The sequence below is a fragment of the Galendromus occidentalis genome, unplaced genomic scaffold (genome assembly GCF_000255335.2).
Source record: "Galendromus occidentalis unplaced genomic scaffold, Mocc_1.1 scf7180000075782, whole genome shotgun sequence".
NCBI classification, from domain to species: domain Eukaryota; kingdom Metazoa; phylum Arthropoda; class Arachnida; order Mesostigmata; family Phytoseiidae; genus Galendromus; species Galendromus occidentalis.
Genome location: NW_003803772.1, coordinates 91,802 through 117,545, shown reverse-complemented (window position 1 = coordinate 117,545; position 25,744 = coordinate 91,802). Strand labels below are relative to the sequence as shown.

Below are 25,744 nucleotides of genomic sequence, written 5' to 3'. Positions count from 1 at the left end.
CGGAAAACTTCATGGGGTTTATTCCGAAAAATCATGTCCAGCCTGCTCGAACGACTCGAGCACGATTCCGGTTGCGAATACCACTCTGAACCTTCCGTCGCTGGGAGGGAGGAGACATTGGAGACGACCTGCGTGGAGTGAGTCTAAGGACGGGCGCTTTGCTGAGTCTCCATAAAGACTCCTGGGCCCTTCCCATAGATTATCAAGGTGCTAGTTTGATGCTCTTGGGAGCTGGACGCGACAACGTTTCACGTCTCAAAGAAATGATTTCTTGAGGGGGGAAGTCCGCGAAGTCGAGAGCCGATCGACAGGATTGGGATTGAGAAATTTGGTGTCTAAGCGATTGGGCCTCCGAATCCAGAGCACGTCGATTCATCGAAACCTGCTCCACCAAGCACGAGGACGTTATCGTGTTGGAGTTCTGCTATTAACAGGTCCCGGACGTTTTCGAAATCCAGGTGATTCGCAACGCTTTTTCGGCGCTTGCGGAGCCAACAAAGTCGGACGTTCTCCTCTGTGCCTTCGTGTAAGGCGAGCACAATGAGGTGAGTATCGTGAGCAGATAGGTCAGACATCTTCGACATTCTGTGAAAAACGCAGTGGAGGTGGAAGTGGACGCACCCAAATTTCTCAATGGCCGTCGATCCGCTCCTGCTGTCTGTCGGCAGCAACAACCGCGTAGCCAGTCAGTCAGTCAGCCAGCGAGCCAGCCACAAGGGAGGGAGTAAGAGATGACCTGTTTGACCCGGATACCACCACCGCCGCCACCACCACCACCACCAACCGCACGGGCTCCAGCACTACCATCATGATGAGCAAAAGCGGGCAGACAGGCGAGCTACATGGAAAGGCGCTCCCCCGCCGTCAGTCGCAGATTGCTTCAGGAATAAAGATTATTTGCCAAGTAGAACCCGTAATCCTCCGGGCCGGCCGGCCCGCCGGCCGTCCAACTCACCCGCCGTCCGAGCAAGTGGCTCCCTGTGTACTCGCGACGATTTCTTACGATCGGTCCATCATCAAGCTACGATAGATGGATTGAGCGAGTGATCGCCGACGTCGATCATGTCCCCACCGCGAACGCGACCAACACGGTCGTGATCGACATCAGCAGGTCCGGTGGAGATGCAAAGCTGACGAGCGACCGAATCGAAGCTACATCTTCGAGGACTCAGAGCAAAGGCAATCGTTCAGGATCTCTCGACGGATGACGTCGATGCAAACGATTCTGTTTATTGGATCAAACAAGTCGTGTGATATTCTGCGCCGACCTTCAAAACGAGTCCTGCGGCAGGAAGTTTTCGGCGATGTCGCGATTTCTTTGACGCCGGGACTCTCTTAGAGAATCACCGATGGCGGACACTGTTCGCGATAAGCAGAGCTAGATTCGCGGCGGAAGCTCTAGATGCCTCAGAGAGTGATTCCAGACTCGTCGTGGGAGTGTTTTCAGGCGAAGCGAGGCTCGTGACTGAGGAGAAATATTCCGCGAGCTCCAGCTTCTGGAAAGCACGGCCGGAATCCCAGAAACGACGGGAGGAGCGAACGTAAGAGATTCTGGTCGTCTCTGTTGGCTGCTGAATGAATGACTGACTGACTGCTGTCTGGTTTGGCTGGCTGGCTGGTTGCTTGCTTGCTCGGTTGTGGAGAAAACGAAGGATGGACGACAGACGAACAGGCATACGGATTGATGAAGAGAAGTCGCTGCTGTAGCCGGTGGAATAACAACAACGAACCATTTGCTCGAGTCACGAACGACAAAGAATGCGTTGTTGCTGCTCGGGGGCGGAGATAGCGTTTCGCCGAGCAGCGAGATCAAGAACTTCTGACCTGCAGCTCCGGCAGCGGGAGCAACGTTCATTTTCTGTGGCTGGCGTTTTGACGGCCGACCGATGATCTGCTTGACCCTTCTGGTTGGTAGACTTCTTTGACTACCTCACTCAGGTTGCAGACGGCAAGTCGGCTGCATTCGGAAATTCAATCCCGAACATTTCTCTCCCGAGTTTACTGTCCGAAGAACGCGTAGGACAATAGAGGTGCCGGCGCACGCGGGAACGGCGCCGCCGCATCATGACAACGATGATCCGCAGCACCTACGAAGCCGCGCCTTGTAACGCACAAATTCCGCGTAAGGCTCGCCGACGGCTGATTACTCGCCGCAACTGATTAAATCCTCGACAATGTTAGTTGTTGAACAGCCGAATGGATGGACCTACGAAGCAAACTGACTGACTGACTGACTCACTCACTCACAGACTGACTGAGACCAAATGCGAGCCACTCCCGCGAGCGCTGATTTTTCGCGGGGAATGTAGACGTTCCGACTTTGGACTGTTGTTTGAGCCACCTCGACTACGCCGAAAGCTTCCGCAGGTGCGGAACTCTCGAGGAAATTATCTAGCGTCGATGAAACATTGATGCTAGTGTTCATCTGTTTGGGATCGTTCCCGGAGCCGCTCCCGAATCGCGGGGAATATTCTCGATGAGTGTGCATCAGCGACGATGCACTATGTAATGTGTGAGTGAGTGCGAATATCTCGCGCTGTGTGTAGGTATCTATCACAACTATCGACAGCCGGAGGGCTGAGTCAGTGGCTTTTATCGGCACGGATTGCGAAACAGCAATCGAGTTCGACAGAGGTCGTGATGAACTCCGCCCAGCACTCTCGGAGCGTGCCCAGTTGCTCCCTGCTCGAGATGTGGCATCTTCGGGAGAGCAGAGTTCCTCCACAGGACGACGACGACATATACTCGCTTTCACCGAGCTCGGGCGCCACGAGAGAGACCGAATCTGGCTGGGAAGAGACCATCGAAAAAAAATCATTGCTCGGACTCATAGTAATCCGCATGGGGAGGAACCTTCGCTTGAACTCGATTCCGACCCTAGTATCTTGTTTATTCGGTCGCTATCGTTATCATCGACTAATCCCACGGAAAATCGTCCGCGATCCCCGAAGATTCCGAGGAATTCGGCGGAGCATTATGTAGCTACCGAAGTAATATTTGTTTTCTTCGAGTCGAGCTTCAATGTCATGGCAAGTGAGAAAGCACGACTTGGGCCCGTCAGCAAGTCGGTAATATGTTGTTAAATTTGAGGTTATCACAAAGATATTCGAAGAATCTGCACGTTTTGCCGTAGATGCCCGCGCACACGAGCCGGGTGAGTACATGAGTGCCCACTAAATCCGAGGCGAGAGGCCTGCAGTACTTCCGCTCAGATGAAGGAATAAGGAAGATACGGCGCGGGTGGATCGACTTGACGGACGCATCGTGACTCGACATGGAAAAACCTCAATGGTACCCCCACGTCGTTGTACGAATTTTCGCCTCTTCAACGTATCTGCTGTGAAACGTGTTGAACTCATTCGTGATCGACTGTCTTAAGAACGTCCCACTGAGGTAGTGAGCCGAACATTCCTCAGCAATTATTGGAGCTGGAAAAATCTCCGAAGATTTTCTAATCAATTCGAATCTCGCAGCGTTGGAGCGACTGAACGCTCCCCCACCGAGAGGATGGTAACTAGCTTAGCACTGAAGCGGCTTCGCTGAGATTCTTCGCCGTTATCCTCAGCTGATATTCACGGAGGTCGAATCCCGATTGGAATAATACTCGTACCTTCGTTAGAACCAAGAATGGGGTGAATCGAGATTTCGCTACGATTTTACTGAAAGGGTCTGGGCAAAACCTATGCAAATTCTGCCCTCCGAAGCCGATCTGATCGAGTGGGGTCTCAATCGAAAGGTAATTTTGAGAGGAATATTTTCCGCATGGTCCCGGATCCGATCGCACCTCGTGGTCCCCGTAAACGCCCGAAGAAGTTTTTTCTTCAACCCCTTCTATCTCGAGAACGGCTATAGCTACAGAGTCGTGCGATAGCGCGATCGAAAGCTCTCGACGAGAGCTTTCGATTGCACCCCCTGGTCACCCGATTCGGCCTCAGGGACAGGAGAAAACGTCCATCCTCAGAATTTTTCATCCAATCCCATTGAGGAAGCACACGGATATTGCGATTCAGGGTGACACTCATTAGGGCTCATCGGGTATGGGGAGATAAATACGAACTATAGTCCTTCATGAAGATTACGACTTCATTCAGTCATTAGCTCCATCCGCCTTTGACTCCCTTTCGCCTCCAGACGGCAAAAATAGATTTTCCAGGTTCGCTGCCGGACGAGGAATGGTGTCGAGATGTCTCGCATGAGAGAGATAGAAAACCGCAGCAGCAACGTGCAAAAGAAGAATTAGGATTTGCTATCTTTGCTCAGTGAGGGCGATGTCCTCGTCGTCGACTGCGGATTCCGAGAAGCTGTCAAGAGCATGGAGAAAATGGGTTGCCGAGTGGTTTTGCCGGCAATGAATGGTAACAGGAAGCAACTACCCCGCGACGAAGCCAACAAATCCCGCCTGGTTACGAAGGTGCGGTGGATCGTTGAGGCAGTCCATGGATGGGTCGCGCAGAGGTACAAGCTCCTGCACCATAGCCATGATAACAAGCTCATACCCAAGGTTAAATCTCTGTGCCGAATCATCGGATATCTGGAGAATGCATATGGACCCCGATCGTGGGGAGAGGGCGAGCTGAGCGAGGTCGTCATTGACCACATGGAACATCGTATGAACCTGCCGAACATTCTTGAGAACGAGGGATGGAATCGACGTTGGACCCTTCTTCAGAGGATTTCCGCCCAGGACCTGACCGACTTCCCGAAGTTGACTGAAAGTCAGCTTTTCCTGTTCGTTTCTGGACCATTCCAAATCAACCTCGCACGGTCCTACCTGGCGGAAATGATGGACGGCGACGGTAACATCGAGATGAAATTCGTCAGGGAGGCGCCGAACGTCGTTCAGCTCCAAGTAAGGTCCCGCCACGTAAATCGCAAAACCTACAGGATTTACATCCCTTACCATCCAAGCGAGAACAGTATCGACGGAATCGCGGAGTATTGGTGCGAATGTCCGAATGGCAACAGGACGGTGGGCTGTTGTTCGCACGTTGCTGCTGCGGTTTTCTATCTCTCTCATGCGAGACATCTCGACACCATTCCTCGTCCGGCAGCGAACCTGGAAAATCTATTTTTGCCGTCTGGAGGCGAAACGGAGTCAGAGGCGGATGGAGCTAATGACTGAATAAAGTCGTAATCTTCATGAAGGACTATAGTTCGTATTTATCTCCCCATACCCGATGAGCCCTAATGAGTGTCACCCTGAATCGCAATATCCGTGTGCTCCCTCAATGGGATTGGATGAAAAATTCTGAGGATGGACGTTTTCTCCTGTCCCTGAGGCCGAATCAGGTGACCAGGGGGTGCAATCGAAAGCTCTCGGCTTCAGCTTTCAGATTCCGGGCTCAAAAACGGGCTCCTGGTGCTAGTTTAGGAGTAATCCGGCGAAAAAGGGGCGAACCGGGAAAATTCCGGAAAAAAACGGATTTTGGCCGGGGAAAATAATAATTTTTTCACCTAAAAGGACACTTCGATTATCCTGATATGATGGCTAATGGTCGGGGTACACTTGGGACTTCTATCTGACGAAGTATCAAAGTGGCGTCTCGTGTAGAAGTACTAGAACGGAGTATTAGAAAACTGGGGTTCCCGATTTTCAAAGCCTTAGAAGAGGCCGATTTGGTCGAGAGGGGTCTCAAACGAAAGCTCTCGTCGAGAGCTTTCGATCGCGCTATCGCACGACTCTGTAGCTATAGCCGTTCTCGAGATAGAAGGGGTTGAAGAAAAAACTTCTCCGGGCATTTATTCCGTCCAGGAGTACTAATCAGATCCGGGACCATGCGGAAAATATTCCTCTCAAAATTACCTTTCGATTGAGACCCCACTCGATCAGATCGGCTTCGGAGGGCAGATTTTGCCCAGACCCTCTGTTCATGAACCTCTTCTGCTCGATTCTATCAGACACCGAACTGTGACGGCTGGTCTCATCCTCGATCTATTCCCTGATTCGGATTCGTGTCAATAGTGAAATTGAATGACGCTCGAAGTCAATGAAAGTGTAGAGGTATTTGAAGAATGTCGGTGAAGATGATGAGTAAAGTGGCCTTCTTCGGCCGGCCAGATCTCATCAGTGGGCAATAACGGCGTCAGCGAGGAAAATTTTCTCACACTTTCTTGTTGACTGTTTCGGGCACTTGTTCTCTAAGTGTGCTGAACACCACAGAGCTGGCTCTCCCTCCTACCTGCCCGCTTGGCTACCAAGCTACCGCCTTACCAAGCTTCCTTCCCGCGCTCTCCGCTCGAGTGCCTTCTAGCTGCAGCGTATTCCCTATCGGAACTAATAAGAGCACAGACGGAACACCGTGACACCAAGGACGACGTCATCGCCGCCGAGCGTTCCCACGTAATCTGCTATGGGAACGGCGGCTCGCTGGCTGTCAGGTTCTTAGGCGAAGCGGCGCGGCGGGTCAGCAGGGTGTGGTAAACCTTGCACTATAGTCTCGACGGGAAACTTCGACGTTCTTTAGACAGACCATGCCTTACTTTGCCCCGACTCGACTTGACGCGACTCGAAGCACACTCGGTATTCGAGATATTGATCCAGAGTCTTTTGACGGCCCACTGAGTGGTGCGTCTGCTGTGAGAATATGGTGTTCAGGCCGAGGCCAGCTCCCGGCGACGGTCTCAAGCTCAAGGCATCCTGCCAACGAGATCCTGAAGAGACGATGGAAAATAATGATCTTGAGAACATTCATGGAAGTTTCATGATATCGATATTATTATGTTCGGAATATCCAGGCAAGAACTAAGAAGGATAGGCGTCACACGGCGGATCGATAAGCGAGAACGGGTGGAACGAATCTTATCTTCATGAGATGAGAATCTTGGACCACCACGGATGGATAAAGAGAGCTCTTCGAATTTCGAGCATCCTTGAGCTCATTGATATTTCGGCGATCCCCACAGAGGCGGCTCGGTGCAGATATAAAACACGCCATATAAGTCCTATTTCTCAATCCATTAACCTCCGACATGTTGCTGCGAAGTCTTTCCATTCCTATTCGAATAGAAGGACGTGCTCTGTTTTCACTGAGAACGGTTTGAAAGCTCCCGAAGGAGATTCTTTCGATGGAGTTTGAAGCCTGTACCCAGATCTAGAATGGAGGAATCTCTGCCCCTGGACTGTGTTGAGGTTCGTGTCACCTTGTCAATTTGAGGCAATCTCTATCAGGCTGTCAGGCTATTCAGATCGCCTCAAAGATATTCCTATTCGGAACACTGGGAAGGGCTGCGTTGGAGACAAACGTCACCATGAGCTCTCAGCTCACGTGACGAAGGTGTTTCTCTGGAAGACTGTCACATTTACGAAAAAGGAGAGACAATTGACCCTTTGCTACCCGGTGGCAGATCATAGCGGATAATAGGTTCTTGAAATTGTCGAGAATTCTGTAGATATAATCTTCCTTGATATCGATGACTGCAAGTAGGATCACGGACCGATGTCGTCCATTCCCTAGGCCGAGCCGGTACAGCATGAACGCCCAGAAAAGCAGGGCGTCGCACCGCCAAGTGAACTAGGACCCTCATGTTGCCGGAAGACTCAGGTTTCTCATATCAGCCCCTTCTCTACCAGCCGATTGTTCCTGAAGGTCGGCCCTCTGAGACAGTCGAGACCGCCGTTTTGATAATTCCTAGGAATTGTGACATATTTCGCTATGAGCCAGAAATTGCGGGAATGAGTCCTACTTGTTAGGGATATTGCGGGAGACTTTAATGTAGGACTTATCGAAGCGTGCGCCCCGGCTGAATGAGTATACTCTCGGTATCGTCAGCTGTCATTGAGTTCGACGACGATCGATGACGTTGACGCGTTCGAGAGTTCGCTCTCGCGTAAGCCCTGTCGTCACTTTCGAATATTGGGATTAGCATCTCCCTCATCCTCAGTTCCGGTAGGTCGACTGTGATGAAATCGACGGAAGAGGCTACAGCTCATAATCGAGAGTCGCTCGTGTGCAGCGGTCGTTCTGTTACAAGTGTTCACGACTGGATATGACATTCTTCCACGCCTCCACCCACTGATTCAGTGTTGCGCAAGCGAGTGCTTGTGATCAATGCCGTGATTCTGGTAGGCCGCTTATCTCTGATGAGTCTCCGATTAGAGACTTCCAGCCGTTCTAGCTGATATTATCACTCCATCAGAAGTGTTTAGTTCTACCGCTCACATCGAATGAAAAATTCTATTAGACCGTCTGTCATCAGGAGCATACTCGTGCGACCTAGATTATGAATCAGCTGGATGGGCTAAGTGTATCTGTGTAGCCTGTGGACCTGCCTAATCTACTTAGCTTGTCAGATAGCTCGGAGCACGATCATTCGAAGAGCCCCCGCTCCCGTGTTCGGGAGTCCATGTTCCATGCGCCGATCGAGGCTTAAGGTGTTTCTCTGCAGAAGCGCTTTTTCCGTCTCTACAGCTCCTCCGATAGTCCGCCTTGTCTACTTCTGGGATCGCGACGTGTCCAGGGTTTCGAAGTTTTAGGTTCTCTCTAGAGATACTCGATACTCATACCCGGCGGATTCTCTTGATTCCCACTTAGTTTCCTTGATTTCATTGATTTTCGTGATGCAATCACACCTTACACCCTCATGGATCATGGATTCGGGAGATCGTCGGAAGCTGCGTTTGTGGAAGCTTCGTTCACGAGCAAAACCCTCTGACAAAGCTCGCCCCCCCCCCCTGCCAGCATGAAGCGGCTCCGTCTTGTGACGTGCTCCTTGGAGACACCGTATACCCATCCCCCCCGCCTCCCCATGCGGTCGGGGCTTACTGGAATTCGAATTCACCGGTCGAATGATTTCCTTCCTTTAAAATCGAGATGTATTCCTGGAATAATACGAAGCATATCGAGTGCAGTGCCCTCGCAGTTAGTGGTCTGTACCCCGAGGGAACCGATGTGACATGTTCGCGCTCTTGTGTTTGACTCGCGAGAAGTTCCAGCGGGCATTTCGTGATATTTGTCCTGATTGATATCGTCCGATCTCTAGAGACCGGAGCGCTCCTGCTTGGAATTGGTTTTGCGAGAGGGGTCACGGAGGCGGGGTCCATGTTCGAAGAGTTCGCTCTTTCTCAGATTCTGAGGGAATCTCCATCGGCGGCCCGAACTCCGCGTTTCGTTGTCCCTCTCAGTCTCCGTGATTCCCCTGATGCTCGGACACCGTTTCGACTTCCGACAACGTTTTCAGCGTCGTCCGACAATCGACCCACCCGTCCGCGAAGGTTCCTCGACAAGTCGTTGGATCACGGACCTGTTCAGAACATTTCTTCAGAAGTGGTCCACCGTCCGCCTGATCGGGCGACACGCAGGAGCGTGGGCGAAAGGTGGCTCCAGCAACCGGAGCATTAGGCGCTCTGCGTGTCGGATCGGTGGACACCACTAGAACGAACACGGCGGAAAATCTTCCATTAGTCTCGATTAACTCGCTCCTCTTCCGCTCGATCCACACCCGGTCGCAAATTCTCAAAACGGCGGCACGGGGCCCTTTCCGAAAGAACATTTTCCACTCGGAGACACAGGGAGCGGATTGCGCAGAAAATCCATGGGGAGGATCCCGGTCGAATCGGCAGTTGCGAGACGATGTGCAATCTGTTCACACGCGAACTTCTCAACTGGTGCCTTATCTTGGACATTTCCGAATTTCAACCTCTCGACAGCGGATCAAAGTCAGATGAGACGCGAGCCGGGGGTCCGTCTAGGTTCCTCCCGCTCAAATAGCGCTGGGACGAATCGAAAATCAGCGAACGGACCGATAATGCGATTCATGTTTTCGTCCGCGCGGAAGCGTACGGCCGAATGAATGTGAATGTTTGACAGCTGGATGTATCGGTCGTGTGTGTGTGACTGCCGTATGATTCCGCTTTCTCCGAGTCACCGTGCAGTAGGAGCCGCCTTCTGCAAGCGAGCACTTCACCACCACCAACATCATCATGGCCATCATCATCATCATCATGATTTCGATCATGATCACTACGGTTGCTGAGCAGCGGTGGTAGCCGCTGCCGACGCAACGGCAGCTCGCTCGCGGCAGCCATCAGTCGAGAAGGGCGGAGTCGTTGAGCTTGTGTGGCTGTGCAGTCGACCAATCGGCAACCCTCGTCCACAAGAGCCGTCCCCAGTAGCGCTGCTGCCGCTCGTTCTACGGCTTCTCGGCTTCGGTCAAAGTCATGCGCCGCTACCGCTGTCGTGCACTGGTTGGGCTGGCAGCTATTGCTTCGTTGGTTGGTCGTTTCGTGTGCTGCCCGACTGGCTGAAACGACGGCTAGGGCTGGCTGGCTGGTCCGTCGCACGGGCGCCTGCCCGCTCGCTCGCTCGCTTATACAAACCGACGTCTACACAAACACGGCGACACACACACACACACACACACTCACCGTGAGGCAGGCAGGCTGGCTCACTCACTCACTCATTCCGCTTACCAGCAGCAACAGCAGCGCACGACGACCACCGACACCAACACGACCAACAACAGCAGCGGCACCACCACCACCACTACTACTACTACTACCTACCAACACCATTGATGATGGACACCGCAGCAGCCGCTACTGCTGCCGTCTTCATCGTACTCACAAGCACTGTTCGTAGTTCCAGTACTGCTGCGGATATTCGGGCTGTTGTTGCTGCTGAGCCTCCCGTCGATCTGCATTAGTGTGTAGAAAACGTGACAAGTGTGCCACATGCGTGATTCGTGCTACAGTGTACTTGATCTCCGTGTGAAGCTACCATTTCTGCGGAAGACAAAGGCAAGCCGAACGATTGCTTCGAGAGCTACCGAGAGAAGACTTTGCTGTGCGAGCGGAGAGAAGTGATCAGACTGTCTGATCGGACACTATTCGGCTTTGGAATATTTTTGTGAACATCGCAGAGAGTGTCTTCGGGAACTCACCGTCGAGAGTTCGCCCGTCCTCATCTTGAAGGGTTCCAGAGTCGTAATGGTAGGAGTAGACACGGTGCAGATCAGAATACCTCCCGGAGGCGACGGATTTCGTGAACGCGAACGTATCTCCGGGATAATTATCTTTTCCGAGATTCGACTTTTTTTCCGAAATATTTGATCGAATATATCGATCCTCAAGAAGAATCTCTCCCTCAGGAGTTCTTAGGAGAACTCGATCTTTGTCCTTTCGCTTAGGAAAGTGCTAAAGTATGAGCTTTCGTGAAGTGCCGTGCACGACTGAAAACTCGTGGGTGACCCTGATCTCGATCAATGAACTCTCAATACGTGGGGCTTTCCTAATACGTTCCTCCGGCTCGGGATTCTCCCGACCCATTTCGGGCAGCTCACACGTTAATATCGTAATCGACCCGGTCAATGAGAGCCTTCTCGAGTCAATGCCGGCGACGAGGGACATCCTCAAAAACTCGCGGAATTCGCTGGAATTCCGAGGCAGCGCGGTGCGATCCAGGGAAAACGGGAAGTCCCGATTCTTGATCATCCTCCATGACTTATGACGAGTTGGAGAATTACGACTCTTGTGGCTCTTCTCGAGCGCGTGAGCTCCCTGTAGATTCTATACTGTTATTTCGACCAGTCGTCGGAAGGCTGCGAAATGGCCCTCCGGGAGCAGACCCGCCTTCCTCGGCTCTCGGGCGAGACGACAATATTGCTCATCTCAAGGCTCTTTAACCTTTGCTTGTAATCGGGCGACTCTTCCAAGCTCCGTCTGCTTCATTTGGCCATTATCATCGAGACGATCATTTGGGACCGGAGTTCAAGAAAACTAGCTGCCGCACAAAGATCTACCGCCTCGTGGTCATATGAGAAAGCCACAGTTTCTTCTCAGTTGGTCATGCCATCAGCCAGCCAGCGACGCGGTCGGACTCCTTTATTGAGGTGCTGCCGTTGCCGCAAGAAGACCTTTTGGCTCCGTCGCGAACTATCAGGTGTCAATTACAAAGGGAACTTTTCGACACGCCGCTAGCTAGTCAAGCGAGAGATACATATTCCTCCGGTCATCTATTGGCTGCCCACTGACTGGACAGTCTGCTCACGAAGCTCTTGAAAGATAAAAACACCGCCGATGATAACCAGACTTTGTTTTACATGGGAAGTACTAACGAGGTATAAATTTCGTTATTTCAGATTCAACAATACATCCGTCGCGTATCGTGAATTCGGATGTCTCCGTTTGATTTCAGTTCATCGTTCGTGCCAACCCGGTGTCAGCGAATGGGTGAGAAATATTCTTTTACCTCACTGCCTTCACTTCCGCTCCCAATCACCGACCGAACACGAGAGCCGCCCCGCCGCTGCTTGGTCGAGTCGTCACGATAAAAAGATGCGCGCAGAAGCAGCGTACTTTGTCACGGTGCTGATTACGCAGCGAACCAGAGAAGTTTCTCGAACGCGAATGGGAGCCGAGTTCTCCGCGCCCCCCCCCCCCCGATACGTGCTAGATCCCTGCGGTGATCTCGGGAACAAGCCCTGGAAACCCGAGTTGCGAACTTCCCTAAATTCACGCCGAGCGAACAATCGCTTCCAATTTAAGTTGTTGATTGTTGTCGAGTAGGTTTCCGTTCCCTTGCCGGGTACGGTGACCCACGAAATCGAACGACATATGGGACGAGCTCACGCAAAAGTGCAAACCTCGGCTCCGCCGTCTTAGATGATGTCGATGAGCGTCCTCGTGTCGAGAAGATGCGGCGAGCAATTTTTTTTCTCTCCCGGACAGACTCATTATCCACTAATGTGGTGGCAACATTGGACGAACCCATGAACAACAGAAGGGAGAAGCTCCAAAATTAGCATAGCGGCCAACAATGAGACCTCGGCCGACACCTGGGAGTGGTTACGTTCATCGTCGTCGCCGCCGCTGCCGTTGCTGCCGCCACCGCAGCAAAGAATGCGGATCCGAGGGAGTGGGTGCCACGGAACTGAAAATCAACAACTTAAATCCCCTCGAGGAATTTTTCCAAGCAATCAAGAATGCGCTCGTGGGGAATCGATGGCGAGCGTGAGACCGTATCGTTTTCCGCAACACCGGCACGATTCGTCCGGTTGTGTTTCGGAGTTACGCGCGGAAGCCTCAGAGAATCCTCTCATATCATAGTTAGATGCTTCGGTCGGCTTGGGAATGGTAAAAGCGGACAGCTCCCGTTGGGAACGACTATCTACCTGAGAGCGTGTCTTTGTTCGAGCACTCGACGATGATAGTCGACAGAGCTGTGAACTACCGGGTATGATTGATAATCATCGTTTTCGACCATGGTTTACGACACGCAGTAACACGTCGACTCCACGGCAGTGTGTGAGTGTGTCACCAAACGCTTACTTGACGGCTGGTCTCTTTTTTGTGTATTTCGCCGATGCCGCCTTTCTCCTGACGACTCACACACGCTCGCTGGCATACAACACAGATAGACCGACGGACGGACGGACATACTTACACACACTAGCTTTACTGCCGAACGCAAGACTTGAGCGGCCAATGTCTTAAGAGGTGTCGCCGAGATCAAAGAGTGCTGCGACATGCGGGCGGTGGTAGTGGCAGGGAATGACGACTGTTGCTGCTGCTGCTGTAGCGGCTGCTGTGACGTTCGTTTGTTGCTCTCATTCCGAGTCAATTTCGCCCATTCTCGCTCGCTCGCTCGTTCGCTCGCGACGTTGTTTCATCGGAAGACCATTCCATCGTTTTCGCCTTCGCTTCATTCATCCACTCGTGAAATAACAGATGACATGCTTGTTGTTTTGTCTCGGTGCGCCAAAGACCGCTACGGCCCGATCAACGTAGGACCGACGAAAAAACGAAGGGGGCAGCGGTCGCGTCGTCGGACTCATGGATGAACAGACGGACAGGCAGGCATGCAGGCGACCTTACACGATCGCCGAAGTTGGACTCGAAACAAAAAGACAGATTCGTACATTCAAGAGCTCGAGTCGAATCCAAAAGGTTCCGCGGGAGTCATTGCGGAATTATGCGGTCTCACTCATCAGCGGAAATTGCGATTGCGGTGGCCCGCCACCAGGCAGTACGGGATCGAATCTGCGCACCGCATACGTGAAACTGGATTAGTAGTTTCGACAGCAGAAGACGAAACTGTGGGAGCATCGTCTGCCTGGTCGATTTGTTCCGACCGTGAACGCGTTCAGTTATGACAAAAGAGAAAGGAAATGACCAGATCGTTTGGAGGTCGACTGACTTTCCGAACCTCGTTGTTCGCCCGAACGAAAACATTGCGTGACTCGGATAACGACTCCGGCTGCGGTTGCAATTCTGAGACGAAACCGCAAGCCCGTTTTCTAGTCGCGCACCGCCAAGCTGAGACAGAGGGGACGAAGAGCTCGTGTGGGAATATTGACCAGTGATGAAACCCGTCAATAAGGACGAGGGATCATCCATCCCAATAAAAGCTTGCGAGAGCGAAAGGCGACTGAGGCGAGAAAGCACAGCCGCTTGTTTGTGGTATGTTCCCCAGCTGTAAACTCCGCCGATGGAGATTGGCATACGGAACTGACGAGTAAGAAAAAGGAAGTATCGCTTCGCATGTCTGGGGGGCTGGGAACTCCGCTGTAATGTGTGGCTAATCGTTGCGATTGAGTCACAACATGAGCTCGTGTGGCGATTGCGCCGCAGATACCACTTTATCGACGACTTGATTCTAGTAGGTACACGGCATATGGCGAGTTTACCCGAATGAGTTCCTTCTTTTTCGCGACAGATGCGCGTTTGGAGTGAGTGAGCGACCGAGCGAGTGAGGCAAAAGTCACAAAAAAGACATTCATTCTCCTACTCGATGGGGATTCTAGTATTATAAAACGAGAAGAGACAAATTGACTCCTCTGTGTACCGATAGTACTGCCTCATATGGCTTGTCACAGCTGATGAAGTTGCTACGGCGACAAATTTAGATCGCCATGCGCCCGATTCATCTCGAGCGGAAAGTTCCGATCAAACAATCGCATTCGTACCAGCATCACTCATAACGATCCTGTTACGACGAGCAGCAACAGTTCTGTAGTACGAATCGCTCGAGCCAATCGCCTTCTCGAAAAGAATAAAAGTGTCCGACTGAGATCGTACAGTGAGCGGGAGCAGGCGCTCCGACGCCGATAACTCGGAGGAAGCAGCAATCAAATAACGCCTCGAGGCATATTGAGCGTGCGGGCTAATTGCTCGCTATGTTTTCGGGTTAGTATTCCGCCGGCTGTTACTGGTTATCATTATCATGTAGCGTCCGTTCGAAACTAGTCTGCTCTGTCGACGTGGTGGTCTACAAACAATGCGTGACCACCTTACGACTCTGGCGCTCGATACTCTCCGTATCGGCTCTACAAGCCCGCGCTCGGTCGATCTTCTCCCCGATATTCGTCTGAGAGAACAAGTTTCTAAATGTAGAACAGATCGTCCTAACGCCTGGGAGAACGAGCCAACTTTACGGGAACAAGAAGTACACAGCGGTCCGTTGTCACTGGATAGAGCCAAGGGTTCTTCTACTTTTGAATCTCGTCTCTCTTCCCCGACTCAGCGAAGAGACCGTGATCCCCGAACGATTTCGTTCAAGATCATCAGGTTTCACTTAGCGGAACGTCGGCCGTCGTTGGCGTGATCGATCTTGTGCCGGAACATTTTCCTCAAAACTTCGATTTCGATTTCAATTCTCCTTCGTCCGGAGACTATTCGACCACGTATCGCCACGTCCTCGTAAGGGGAATCGCGGGGGAAGAAGACAGTCGACGTTCGTTCCGCTAGATTCCTGGAATCGTCATTGTCGCCGCCGCCGCCGTTGCCACCGACTTCCTCTTGTCTTCGCCATGTTGTTATCCATTATTAGGCCTCTTTCTAGATTTTTTTCGCTTTTTTTTGTTGATGCTCTTCTAGCAACCAGATACCAGGACTAGCTAGCAGCACCTAGTGAGCGAACCTAAAGTGCTTCTGGTGTGCCTGGTAGAGAGCGACGACTGGTTTTCGTCAAGCCACAGAAAGGCAAGTCAACAAGCCACCAGCAAACAGTGGGGCTAACCATGCCGAGACTACCCCATCCGTTGAGTGGATGCACGAAACAATCGCTGTTTTTTGTGACAGTCCCGTTTCTTCGGTAACAACGAGTTTGTTCCACAAAAAAACATCGAGCCCATGCGCCACGAGCCGTCGCGTTCGAACGACCGAACATTAGCGAATCGAAATCGTCGTCTACCGCCAGAAGAATTCGTAAATTCCACCACTCCCGATTAATTTCTGTCGTGGACACCTTGTTCTCTCGTGATTCGCATCAGCACGGAGTCTCAAATCGGCGATCGCTCGAATTTAATAAGCCCATTGTATTCAGACTTATTCCCTTCCGAGAAACACGAATGAATTTGGCGTGTGTCGGCTGGAGCTGATGACTGAATCCCATGTGATGATCCCCGAGCCTCGAATGAAAAGTGGCGATGACTTAGCTCGATACTCAATCCCGGGAACGAAGTGTGAAGATCAGAAAAGCGGGAAGATCAGAGCGGACGTTGGCAATCGCAGCGGCGGCAGGTTCGGAAGCAGAAGACGCTAGAGGGTTCCTTTCTGTATTCGAATCGAATCGGATTCTAGCGAGCCGGCGAGCCAGGCAACGAGCGAGCGCGCAGACGGAACGTACCTCCGATCGGCTGCTTTGTGAGAACCATAGACCACCTCGAAGCTTTATGGTCTGTCTTCCAAGGTGGTCTCTTCTTTTCTTCTTCCGTTTTATCCTGGCAGAATGCTCCTGTTTCCAACACGTAGGACGGAAAATAAAAGCCAAGCGATTGAAGAATCGAATTCCAGCAACGACGGCTGGCGAACCTGCTGCCGTCGTTGATCAATCTGGATTCGGATCACGAGTCGATGCAGCAACTTTTTCCAACGAGTTTCCTGACGACTCGCTTCCATGGTGTGACACCCGCGGTGGAATCCAGGTTCAAACGTCAGCTCCATCTAGCAAGGGGCACGGAGTATCGTCAGTGCTCTAAATCAACACCGTCTCGTGCCCCTTTATTCACCTTTGAATTATGTGCGTGAGCAGACTAGGTTGCCTCAATCGGGCCCGAGACTCCGTGATTCGTTATGTCACTCTGTCGCTCGAGTTCAACGAAAAAAGTAGGAGTCCACGTTGACAACAGTCAACTTGTTCGGGAAAAAAGTGTTCGGTCACGTTCGACAATTGATGCTTCTGCACTCGAAGTGAACCGCTGAACAGGGAACAGTGGTGTTTATGACCCATCTCGAGAAGTACCCTCCTAAAACCATTGGTTTTTCAAACAAATCGAACGCGTCTGGTGAATACTGGCGTAGCTGGACGTGTTCCCGGATTTTATGTGACATACGTTGATTCTGCTGGGAAGCACGAAGTCTCTCACTTTGGAGCCTGATGACAACGACAACAACGCCAACAACAAAGCTAAAGCTAAAGTACAGTAAACAAGTAGTCGTTTTCGTTATTCGATCACTTCTCGGTAGCAACACAGACCTCCAAACCGAATCGAGCGAACGGAAACGAAGGACTCGGCTCCTAGACCGATGTGACGGCACATTCCCTTCATTTGTTTATTTATTTATTTATTTATTCATTGATAAACATTAATTAAGAGAAAAATCCTCTCCGTTTCCATTGTATTTTGCTGGAATCACAAGGTTGGTCGGACATGACATGATATAGGCTGCCGGATATAGGATGACTGTCCGTTTTCAATTATCATAGTTTTCGAACCGGCCGGCCTGCCAGAATGATGCCCATTCGGCGTCGACGTGCGGGGAGATTTGCTCCCGCTTAGTTTGGTCATTTCACCTCTCTTTTTCCCTGCAGTCCACAGACGGAGGAGGAACCACTCGCTAAACTCGTCCGGGGGTCTCGTTTGGACGCTCGGGAAAACGGTTCCCCTTCGATTTCTCGGTGATTCCCATTCGGCGTCGAGCGCAGCTCTTCTCGCTACGAATCGCCCGTGCGACGATCGAGATCCAATTCGAAGCCGGAGATGTTTATAATTGCTGCTTTTATGTATATCGGCTACCTCGTCCGTAAACAAGACGGGCGACCAGGTTCGCTAGTGTGGCTGCCGGATAACGCGATGCGATGATTTGCTCTCGGAAGGGAAATCTTCCGACAAGCTTTTCTTATCTGCGTTTCCTCTGAAATGCTTCTCTAACGACAAGCTGTGCTAGTTCATTATGGCATTCCGCATCGGCCGGCACCTAATGTCGCCGCCGGCCGGCGCCAACGCTAATGTAATTGTGCCATCGGATCTCGACTCGGGCCATGTACGGTTCCGCGCACTTGACTTGTGTATTTGTTTCCGACGGCGACGGACGGACAAGACCCACCCATTGAGCGATTGTTTGTGAATTTCTTCTTCCGATTGTGTCCGCGAGTTTTGTTCCGTGTGGTTGTGGGCTTATCATCGGATGAGATCACCGAATGGAGAAGAGCAAACAAAAACCATTACTTGTGACAACACATGACATCGTCCGAGTGAGAGAACGGGAGACTCTATCAACCACCCGATGGAGACTCCGAGCCTCAACCGAGGCTCCGAAGGCACCTGCCGTCCCAATCTGAAAGAAGAACCTCATATGGCGCTTAGTTATGTATGTTAATTGTAGCTTGTGACATAGCGGGACTAGACCCAACATTAGGGCGGGCCGCTGAGCAATCATTCGGGGGAAACGGAATAGTTTTCAGTTTTGCTGGCTGGAGCTCGTATCTTCGGCTTGCACTACTTGGCGGGAGCCTCTTGCAGTTTCACGTTTCGGATATGATATTCCCCGGGGCATTTCCTGCAAAATGGGGTAGTGATTGTCTTCGTTCGGAATCGAACAGAGGGACGCGCCGCGGTTTTCTGCTACGAAAAAAAAATTCACGCCGACAGCAGTAGCTCCAGGCACCTGTTTGAGAACTCTGTATGAGGAGTGATTCTCGAAAAAGAAGAAGAAGAATGTAAAGGTATGCGGGTACTATATGGCCGACCGCTTATGTTACTCGAGACATCGGTCGGAGGCGTGTCACCAAGCAGGCCTTCAGGCAGCAGCAGAAGTCCCCAAATGAGCAAATTGCTGGTTTGTGAACGTTGATGAATGCATGGAGGCATGCATACGTTCTCTGAAAGCAAGTCCAGCGAGCGAGCTATCGCGGATTATTCTGGGGACAGTACGTTGCGGAGCGACGAGCTCGAAAGTCGTCGAAGAAATCGCAAATAGCCTGATCGTGTCTGTCGTTGTTCCGAAAAACGCGGCGCAGCCTGAGCTCCGAAAATTCAGACGGCCGATCACATCTTGATATTGAGCCATTCCGACCTTGACACAATCCACTTCGTGGTCATGGGGAATTTTCTCTCTACCTTATTAGGTTACGAGCCCTCTTGAGGGGATATGTGTCCACGGACAGACCTGTGATGCTCATCGAAAATCATCGGGTTCTGATCCCATGAACTCTTCCATGAACAGGAGCTCTCGTCGGCTCACGAGGGTCCAGGCGCTTGCCTGTGAGTTCTTCGTGTTTCCGAGGGAAATGATGGACCGGTCTGAATGCCGGACCCCCGAAGCGCAGACTTCTCAAACGAACGTGTTCTGTACACCTCCACAGCAAAATCGGGAGAATCGGTTCATAAATTGTCAATGCTCATCGGAGTAGCCCCTCTCATTCGTCGAGCATCTCTGCCTGTACCCTGAACAGTAGCTGCAGCTCAACAGAGTTATTAGTTTTGTTCCCCGAAACAGCGATCATCGAAATGCGATTATGGCTTCCTAGAATTACGGAATACTCGTTTCAAGGTCTTCACAACATCATAGGGTGACCGAAAGAGAGACTTCCACCGATTCTCCGGCTGATCGCAATTGTCTGAGGAACCAGAGGAAGAAAGGCTGCGGAGTTTCGTCAGGATGGGATTTCTATTGAGACGAGGTAGGATCGAAGATTCAGTGTGTCCCCGTCGATGACACGATCGAGCTCTGCCAAAACTCGTAGATTCTCGGTGTGGGACGTAGCACTGCGACATTCCGTCAGCGATACCGAGACGAAGGCCGTCGCTGTTGCCGGAGGTTTTGTGCGGCTGAAGAAGTAAATGAGTCTCACTCGGTGAGCTATGTATCGGCTGCACGTCTTTTTACCCACCCACCTACGAAACGTTCGACCAATCTACACACACACATACGAGAAGAATCCGGATCCGATTATGGGGCGGCAACCGAACGATCTGACTTGCTGTCTTTCGACTGCTCTCCATTGTTGGTGTTCGACTCACTGACCTCACGATGTGATTCCGAAGGAATTCACGAGTGCCGAACGCACCCTCGACAGATCCGCCATTTTCTCTGACGAATCCGGAATCACGAGAGTCTTTCGACGCAGGTACGGATCGTACAACGAGAGCTGTGGTCGACCGGAGCCACAGAGCGAGTCCTCGATCACGCCCGTCTAGTTTTCTTCTTATTGATCGTCTTTCATCGAAAGTTTATCGAGCTCCGGACGGAAGTATGCTTGCTTGCTGGGCTTCGACCGTGAAGCGTGCGGAATTTTTGTTTGCTCATCAGCGCCGCCGCTCGTAATGATTGAGGCTTCCAGATGCCACGCACGTGGCTTTCCGTGCAACTGATTCGCTCAGAAACATATTGTTCCGGCGGCACGTCCCTGAGGGCAGAAGCAACAAATCACTGGCACTCACTCAAGCATTGAGTGCTGCTGCTGCCGTACGGAGCAGCTGACCGGACGGTGGCGGCGGCGGGCACAAGTGGAATCAAGCCCTCATGAACGGGATAGAAAATACAAGAAGAAAAAATGCGGTTTCACGAACTCACGGCCATCGGTCGCTACGAACCGATAATGGCCAAATGAGCGTAAACGCCGAGTCGAGCTTTGAGCCACTCCTAGCGTAGACACTTCGAGCGTCGACTAACTCGCAGGCTGCTGCCGCCGGTGCCGACGGACAAACGGACGTATAGTAGCAGATGCTGAAGTGGACTATTTTAGTGTCACCTGCACGACGATGACGGTCGGTCAACGTCCGTAGACCACATTCGAGCACCACACCATAGCACACAGTCACCGTAGCGCACCACACCCGAATTCATCCATAAAGAGCGATTCCCTCAAGGTAGCGGCAGCAGCAGCAGCAGAACGCTGATTGTGAGCCATAGGCGCCCATCGTCTCGAGTCGATCGAATGCTGCCATAATAGACGACCAATTGATGTCTGCTTGTGCTGGATTCACCTGGAGACAGGTGCCCACCTTTAGCCGGACCGGCCTCCATTTCGTGGACTATGGGACGGCGATGACGACGGCCGCGACAGCGATGACGTCGATGACGAAGCCTGGCTGTTCTAATTGCAGTCAAACTTCTTCCGAGAGCCCCAAACCCAATATTAAAGACACCACGTGCCCGCCATCAACTGGGAGACGGGTCGCGTATTTTTTCAAAGAATCCGAATCGATCTCGCTGAGCTCACTCAACGACTTATCCCTGCAAATCGGCTTTTCGCCGCTTCCTACCACTCGAGCACGGTATGGTTCCCCTTACGGAGAATCGACATCCTCACAGTAGCATCGGAAATCGGATTAATTTCGAGCGAGCGCCCACCGGCAGGTCTCACTTGAGAGAATATTCGACCGATGCTCAACAGGAGAGAGATTGTCTCAAACGACATTATATAAGCAGTCGTCTGTCGAGAAGAGTTGGTGACAAGGAATCTTCTCTACCGTATCGACAACAAAAAAAAGCATCTCCAAGAAGCGGCGGACTTGCTTCCTATCCGGCTACCTTTAATGCGAAAAGGAAGTCAGTGAGTGTGAGTAAGTGAGCATGCGAGCACGCGGGCGAACGAGCGAGCCATCGGGTGTATCTTCACGGCTCGTGGATTACGGCCGACTTATCGTTACTTTGGTGGTTGATGTCAGCTTCCAGTCCCATCATCCTCGGAAAAAACAAACGGCGTGTCTTGTTACAAATTGCTTCTTGAACGACTCGATGACACCGTGACGTGAAAACGAAAGCACAACGAAACACCGTCGAAGCGCTGTTTCGCTGTCATCTTCGAACAGGATTGCCAGGAATCGAACCATCCGATCCACGAAAAATCCCGTCCACTCGAAGTTTTCTCATCGATCAGACTATCGAGAAAGATGTTTCAAGGGTCCGTTACATGCGGATTATTGGTCAGTCGACGAGCTTATTCGTCGTCATGACAATTCCTGTCTTGACGAGTGGTATCTCATCGACGCGATGAGCTGGTCGTGCTTCTGATTGATTCGAAGCTTGCATGGTCTCGTACGATGGGAATGACCTGTCCTGATGTCATTTCAAGCGATTCGAGAGCGTCGGTCCTTCTCACTGAAACAGTCTCTCGCTCAAAGTCTCTCCCTTGTCAATCGAGTGTCACTATTGCATTGCACTTGAGTGAATTAGGATTAGGTGAGCGACAACGTGGGCGACATTGAGTGTGTGAAAAGTGAGTGTACACAGTTATTATTCGTGTCATCTTCTTGAAATCCTCCCACAACGAATGGCTATCGCAGGTTAGTCCGAGAGCGCGATTCTCTCTGTTGAGATGTTTCTCCCGACGCGAGACGCTCACTTCCGAAGAATGGATCGCGTCGGATCGCGGGACTCGAAATAATCATCAACGAATCGGCAGTCGATGCTTTGGGAATCAATCATCGGATTTCTCGATCTGGGAGCGAGTTTCGGGAAGGTTCGTCCCGATCACCGCTTTTCCGCGACTTCCACCGATATCCCGATGCGCGGCAGACTCAATCTTCAATCGTTGTGTGAATCCTCGATAAAGTCAACAAAGTCGCCGAAGCTATCTTTATTCCGATCGGGATCATAAATTGTATCTCGTTCTCGTCGTCGGTGTTTTCTGCGGCCTTCATTGATGATTCTGTTTCAAGTTTTTCTCCGCTGATTCGGCAGATTTCGTCCATGTGACGCGGCAGCGACGACGACGACGGCCATACAGGACCGGATGAGAAACAATGAATTAAAGAGGCATGGTTTGTGTTATGCTCTTTTTTCTGGCATCCGTGAATGAATGTCACATCAGAACAAGGATCAAAAGGTTTTGCGGCTTACACACCTTCGGGTGGTCGTTCTTCTTTGACATGTTATGTGTCGGAGAAACGTTCCGTCTAGGACACCGGCAGAATCTGGGTGGTTGTTTCTCGAATTTTCCCCCTCTCGTCCTCGAATTTGAATTTAAAAAAGGGTGGCTGAGCTACAGCGGGAATCCTCGTTATCGCGGCGTGCGAATGGCACCGCTAACAACAGCACCTGACGACCGACGACGCCTAGACGATGCGATGGGCGTTCACCGGGGGTACGTTGGCGTTTGCTGACGTTGCCAAATCATCGGTGTGACATCTAGCACGAGTGGAGACCGAGGGAAAACGATTAACGTGAAGAGGACAAACAAACAACAAAAAAAAATACTCAATGATCGCTTTGTCACTTGCAGATATCTCGTCATCAACGGCCCCCTCCTTACAACAACCTACGGATCTGACCACCGTAAAAAGGTCTCTGCCTTCATCACCTTCACCGCCGACGGGCGTGTCGCCTTTCCCACCTACTTCGGCTACCGTTGCCCTGCTACAGCAAGCGATGGTCTCTTCATTAGCTCGAATGGCGACTTCTGCCGGTCAAAACGCGGGCAACATGCTGCCGTTCCCTCTGGCGAACGCATTCAACCACCAATACCCACAGCTTCCGTCGTTGCTCCTGCCGTCACCGGCTTCGATGGCGACTTTGTCGTTGAAACAGAAACCTCAACCCGCCCCGTCGGCATCGGCACCGCCGACTCACACGTCGTCGAAAGTGTCTTCATCCGACAACATTTCGCGGTCCTCGTCGGCGACGACATCTTCGCCCGCGTCGTCGTCGACTCATTCGAAACGGAAATTCGACTTCGCTCGATTGGCGGAGTCGGCAACCACCCGCGAAGAGAGCTCCCTACAGAGCAAAGAACGGTCGAGTTCGGTGAAACGCCCCCTCCCCATCCCGGCGAGAACAAATCCTCACGCGTCGCCCCTGTACCCTCAACCCCCGAGACTCCCAGTTTTCCCATCATCTTTCTACCATCATTTGCCGCCGACGGCCCGACCGCCAATGCTCCGGCCACCTCCTCCTCCTAACGCGCCGTTCGCAGCCACACCTGGAACCGGAATAGGTGGCGTATTCGACCGGAAACCTCGCGGTCCTCGAACGTCATCGAAACCGAAAAAGAATTCATCTGTAAATATTGCCAAAGACGATTCACGAAAAGCTACAATCTGCTCATCCACGAGAGGACCCACACGGACGAGCGGCCGTATACCTGCGACATTTGTCACAAAGCATTCCGGCGACAAGACCACCTTCGGGATCATCGGTGAGTACTTTATTCCCTCGCGTATTTTTCTCTCGCGGTCGACGTGTCGTTTCCCTCCAACGGAACGAGAATCGACAACGCGCGGAGATCCGATCGTCCACGATCACTAAGAGCCCGTTTTCCTCTCCGCCTCCAACAGATACATTCACTCGAAGGAGAAGCCATTCAAATGCACAGAGTGCGGCAAGGGTTTCTGCCAGAGCCGGACCCTCGCTGTGCATCGGATACTTCACATGGACGACAGTCCGCACAAATGTCCGAAGTGCGGTCGGAGTTTCAATCAGCGGTCGAATCTGAAGACGCATCTTCTCACACATACGGACATCAAGCCGTACACGTGCGAAAAGGAACATTGCGGTAAAGAGTTCCGCAGGAATTGCGATCTTAGACGGCACAATCTCACACACACACTCGGCATTCCCGAGGGCCCCGAGTTGGACCGAGCGTTCAGTATGCTGCCCCAAGAATTTTCGCCTGAGTCCGAGTTTCCTGCGTCGCCGCAACACGATGTTGAGCTGGACAGTCGTCGTATGACCGCCGACGACGATGAAGATCTCGATGTTGAGCATTGATGAGAGCGTTCCCGGGCTAACGCGTCTCAATACGAAACTTTCAATAGAGTATAGAGCTCACGTTGGAGCGTGACAGATCGCATGTACAGACCTACCGATCGCGGGAGGGGGGTGACGCGGACGATAAAAGTATTAATAATTATTATGTCAAATACTAGACTGCTATGCCTCTTGAACAACAATATCAAAGTGTGATTCAGCAGCAGGACGGAGGAGAAACTGGGGAGCGCTCGGAGAAGGAACTTTTTGCAGCCAGCCGGCTCCCTCTGCTTCCTCAACTTCCGAGAGAGTTGGCGCTGGCACGATCGCCGAATAAAACACTTGACTTTTCCGTCGGCTGGATCAGCTGGAGAAACGGATGAACAAAGTTCAGCTGCTGCATGTAAATAGAGTTGTTGTATAGTTGTAAACTCGATGGTGTTGACTATCCTGTTCTTTTCCTATTTATTAATAAGTTATTGAACACCATCATCGAAGGAATAAAATACACAATAGATGAAACTAAATTTCTATTAGTGACGGAATGCAAGTGTGATATCTTCGATTTCTTTCGGTCAATTGATAGTCCGATGCTGGTGCTTCCTGTCCCTCGAACCATATAGCACCGAGATGTTTTCCACCCATCCAGAGGAAAGGTTGACCGAACCAGCGATCGATGAACCAATCAATCAAGCAAGCAAGCAAGCGAGCGACCTAGCGAGCTCGCTCCCCGAGCTCGGAATCCCGAGACCCGAGACCGATGAATCCAGTTCGATCGGCTAGCGGAAGAGGGAAATACTTTTGAGGAATTCGGGAGAATCGGGCGCCAGGGTCGATTCGTTTCTCCACATCGTGAGGAAGCGACTGTTTGGTCAACTTGGTGATCGTCGAGTCTCT

At 51.7% G+C, this 25,744-nt stretch overlaps 1 protein-coding gene across 1 annotated transcript; it reads left to right on the top strand.

The window, feature by feature from the left end:
* Positions 1-7,928: 7,928 nt before the first annotated feature.
* Positions 7,929-25,313, top strand: LOC100904540 (protein sister of odd and bowel). The gene is given in 5 exon segments (XM_018641562.2): positions 7,929-8,062; positions 12,076-12,166; positions 23,385-24,143; positions 24,146-24,296; positions 24,436-25,313. Coding segments are annotated over 4 exon segments (1,398 nt in total). The 5' UTR covers positions 7,929-8,062; positions 12,076-12,111; the 3' UTR covers positions 24,869-25,313.
* Positions 25,314-25,744: the final 431 nt, after the last annotated feature.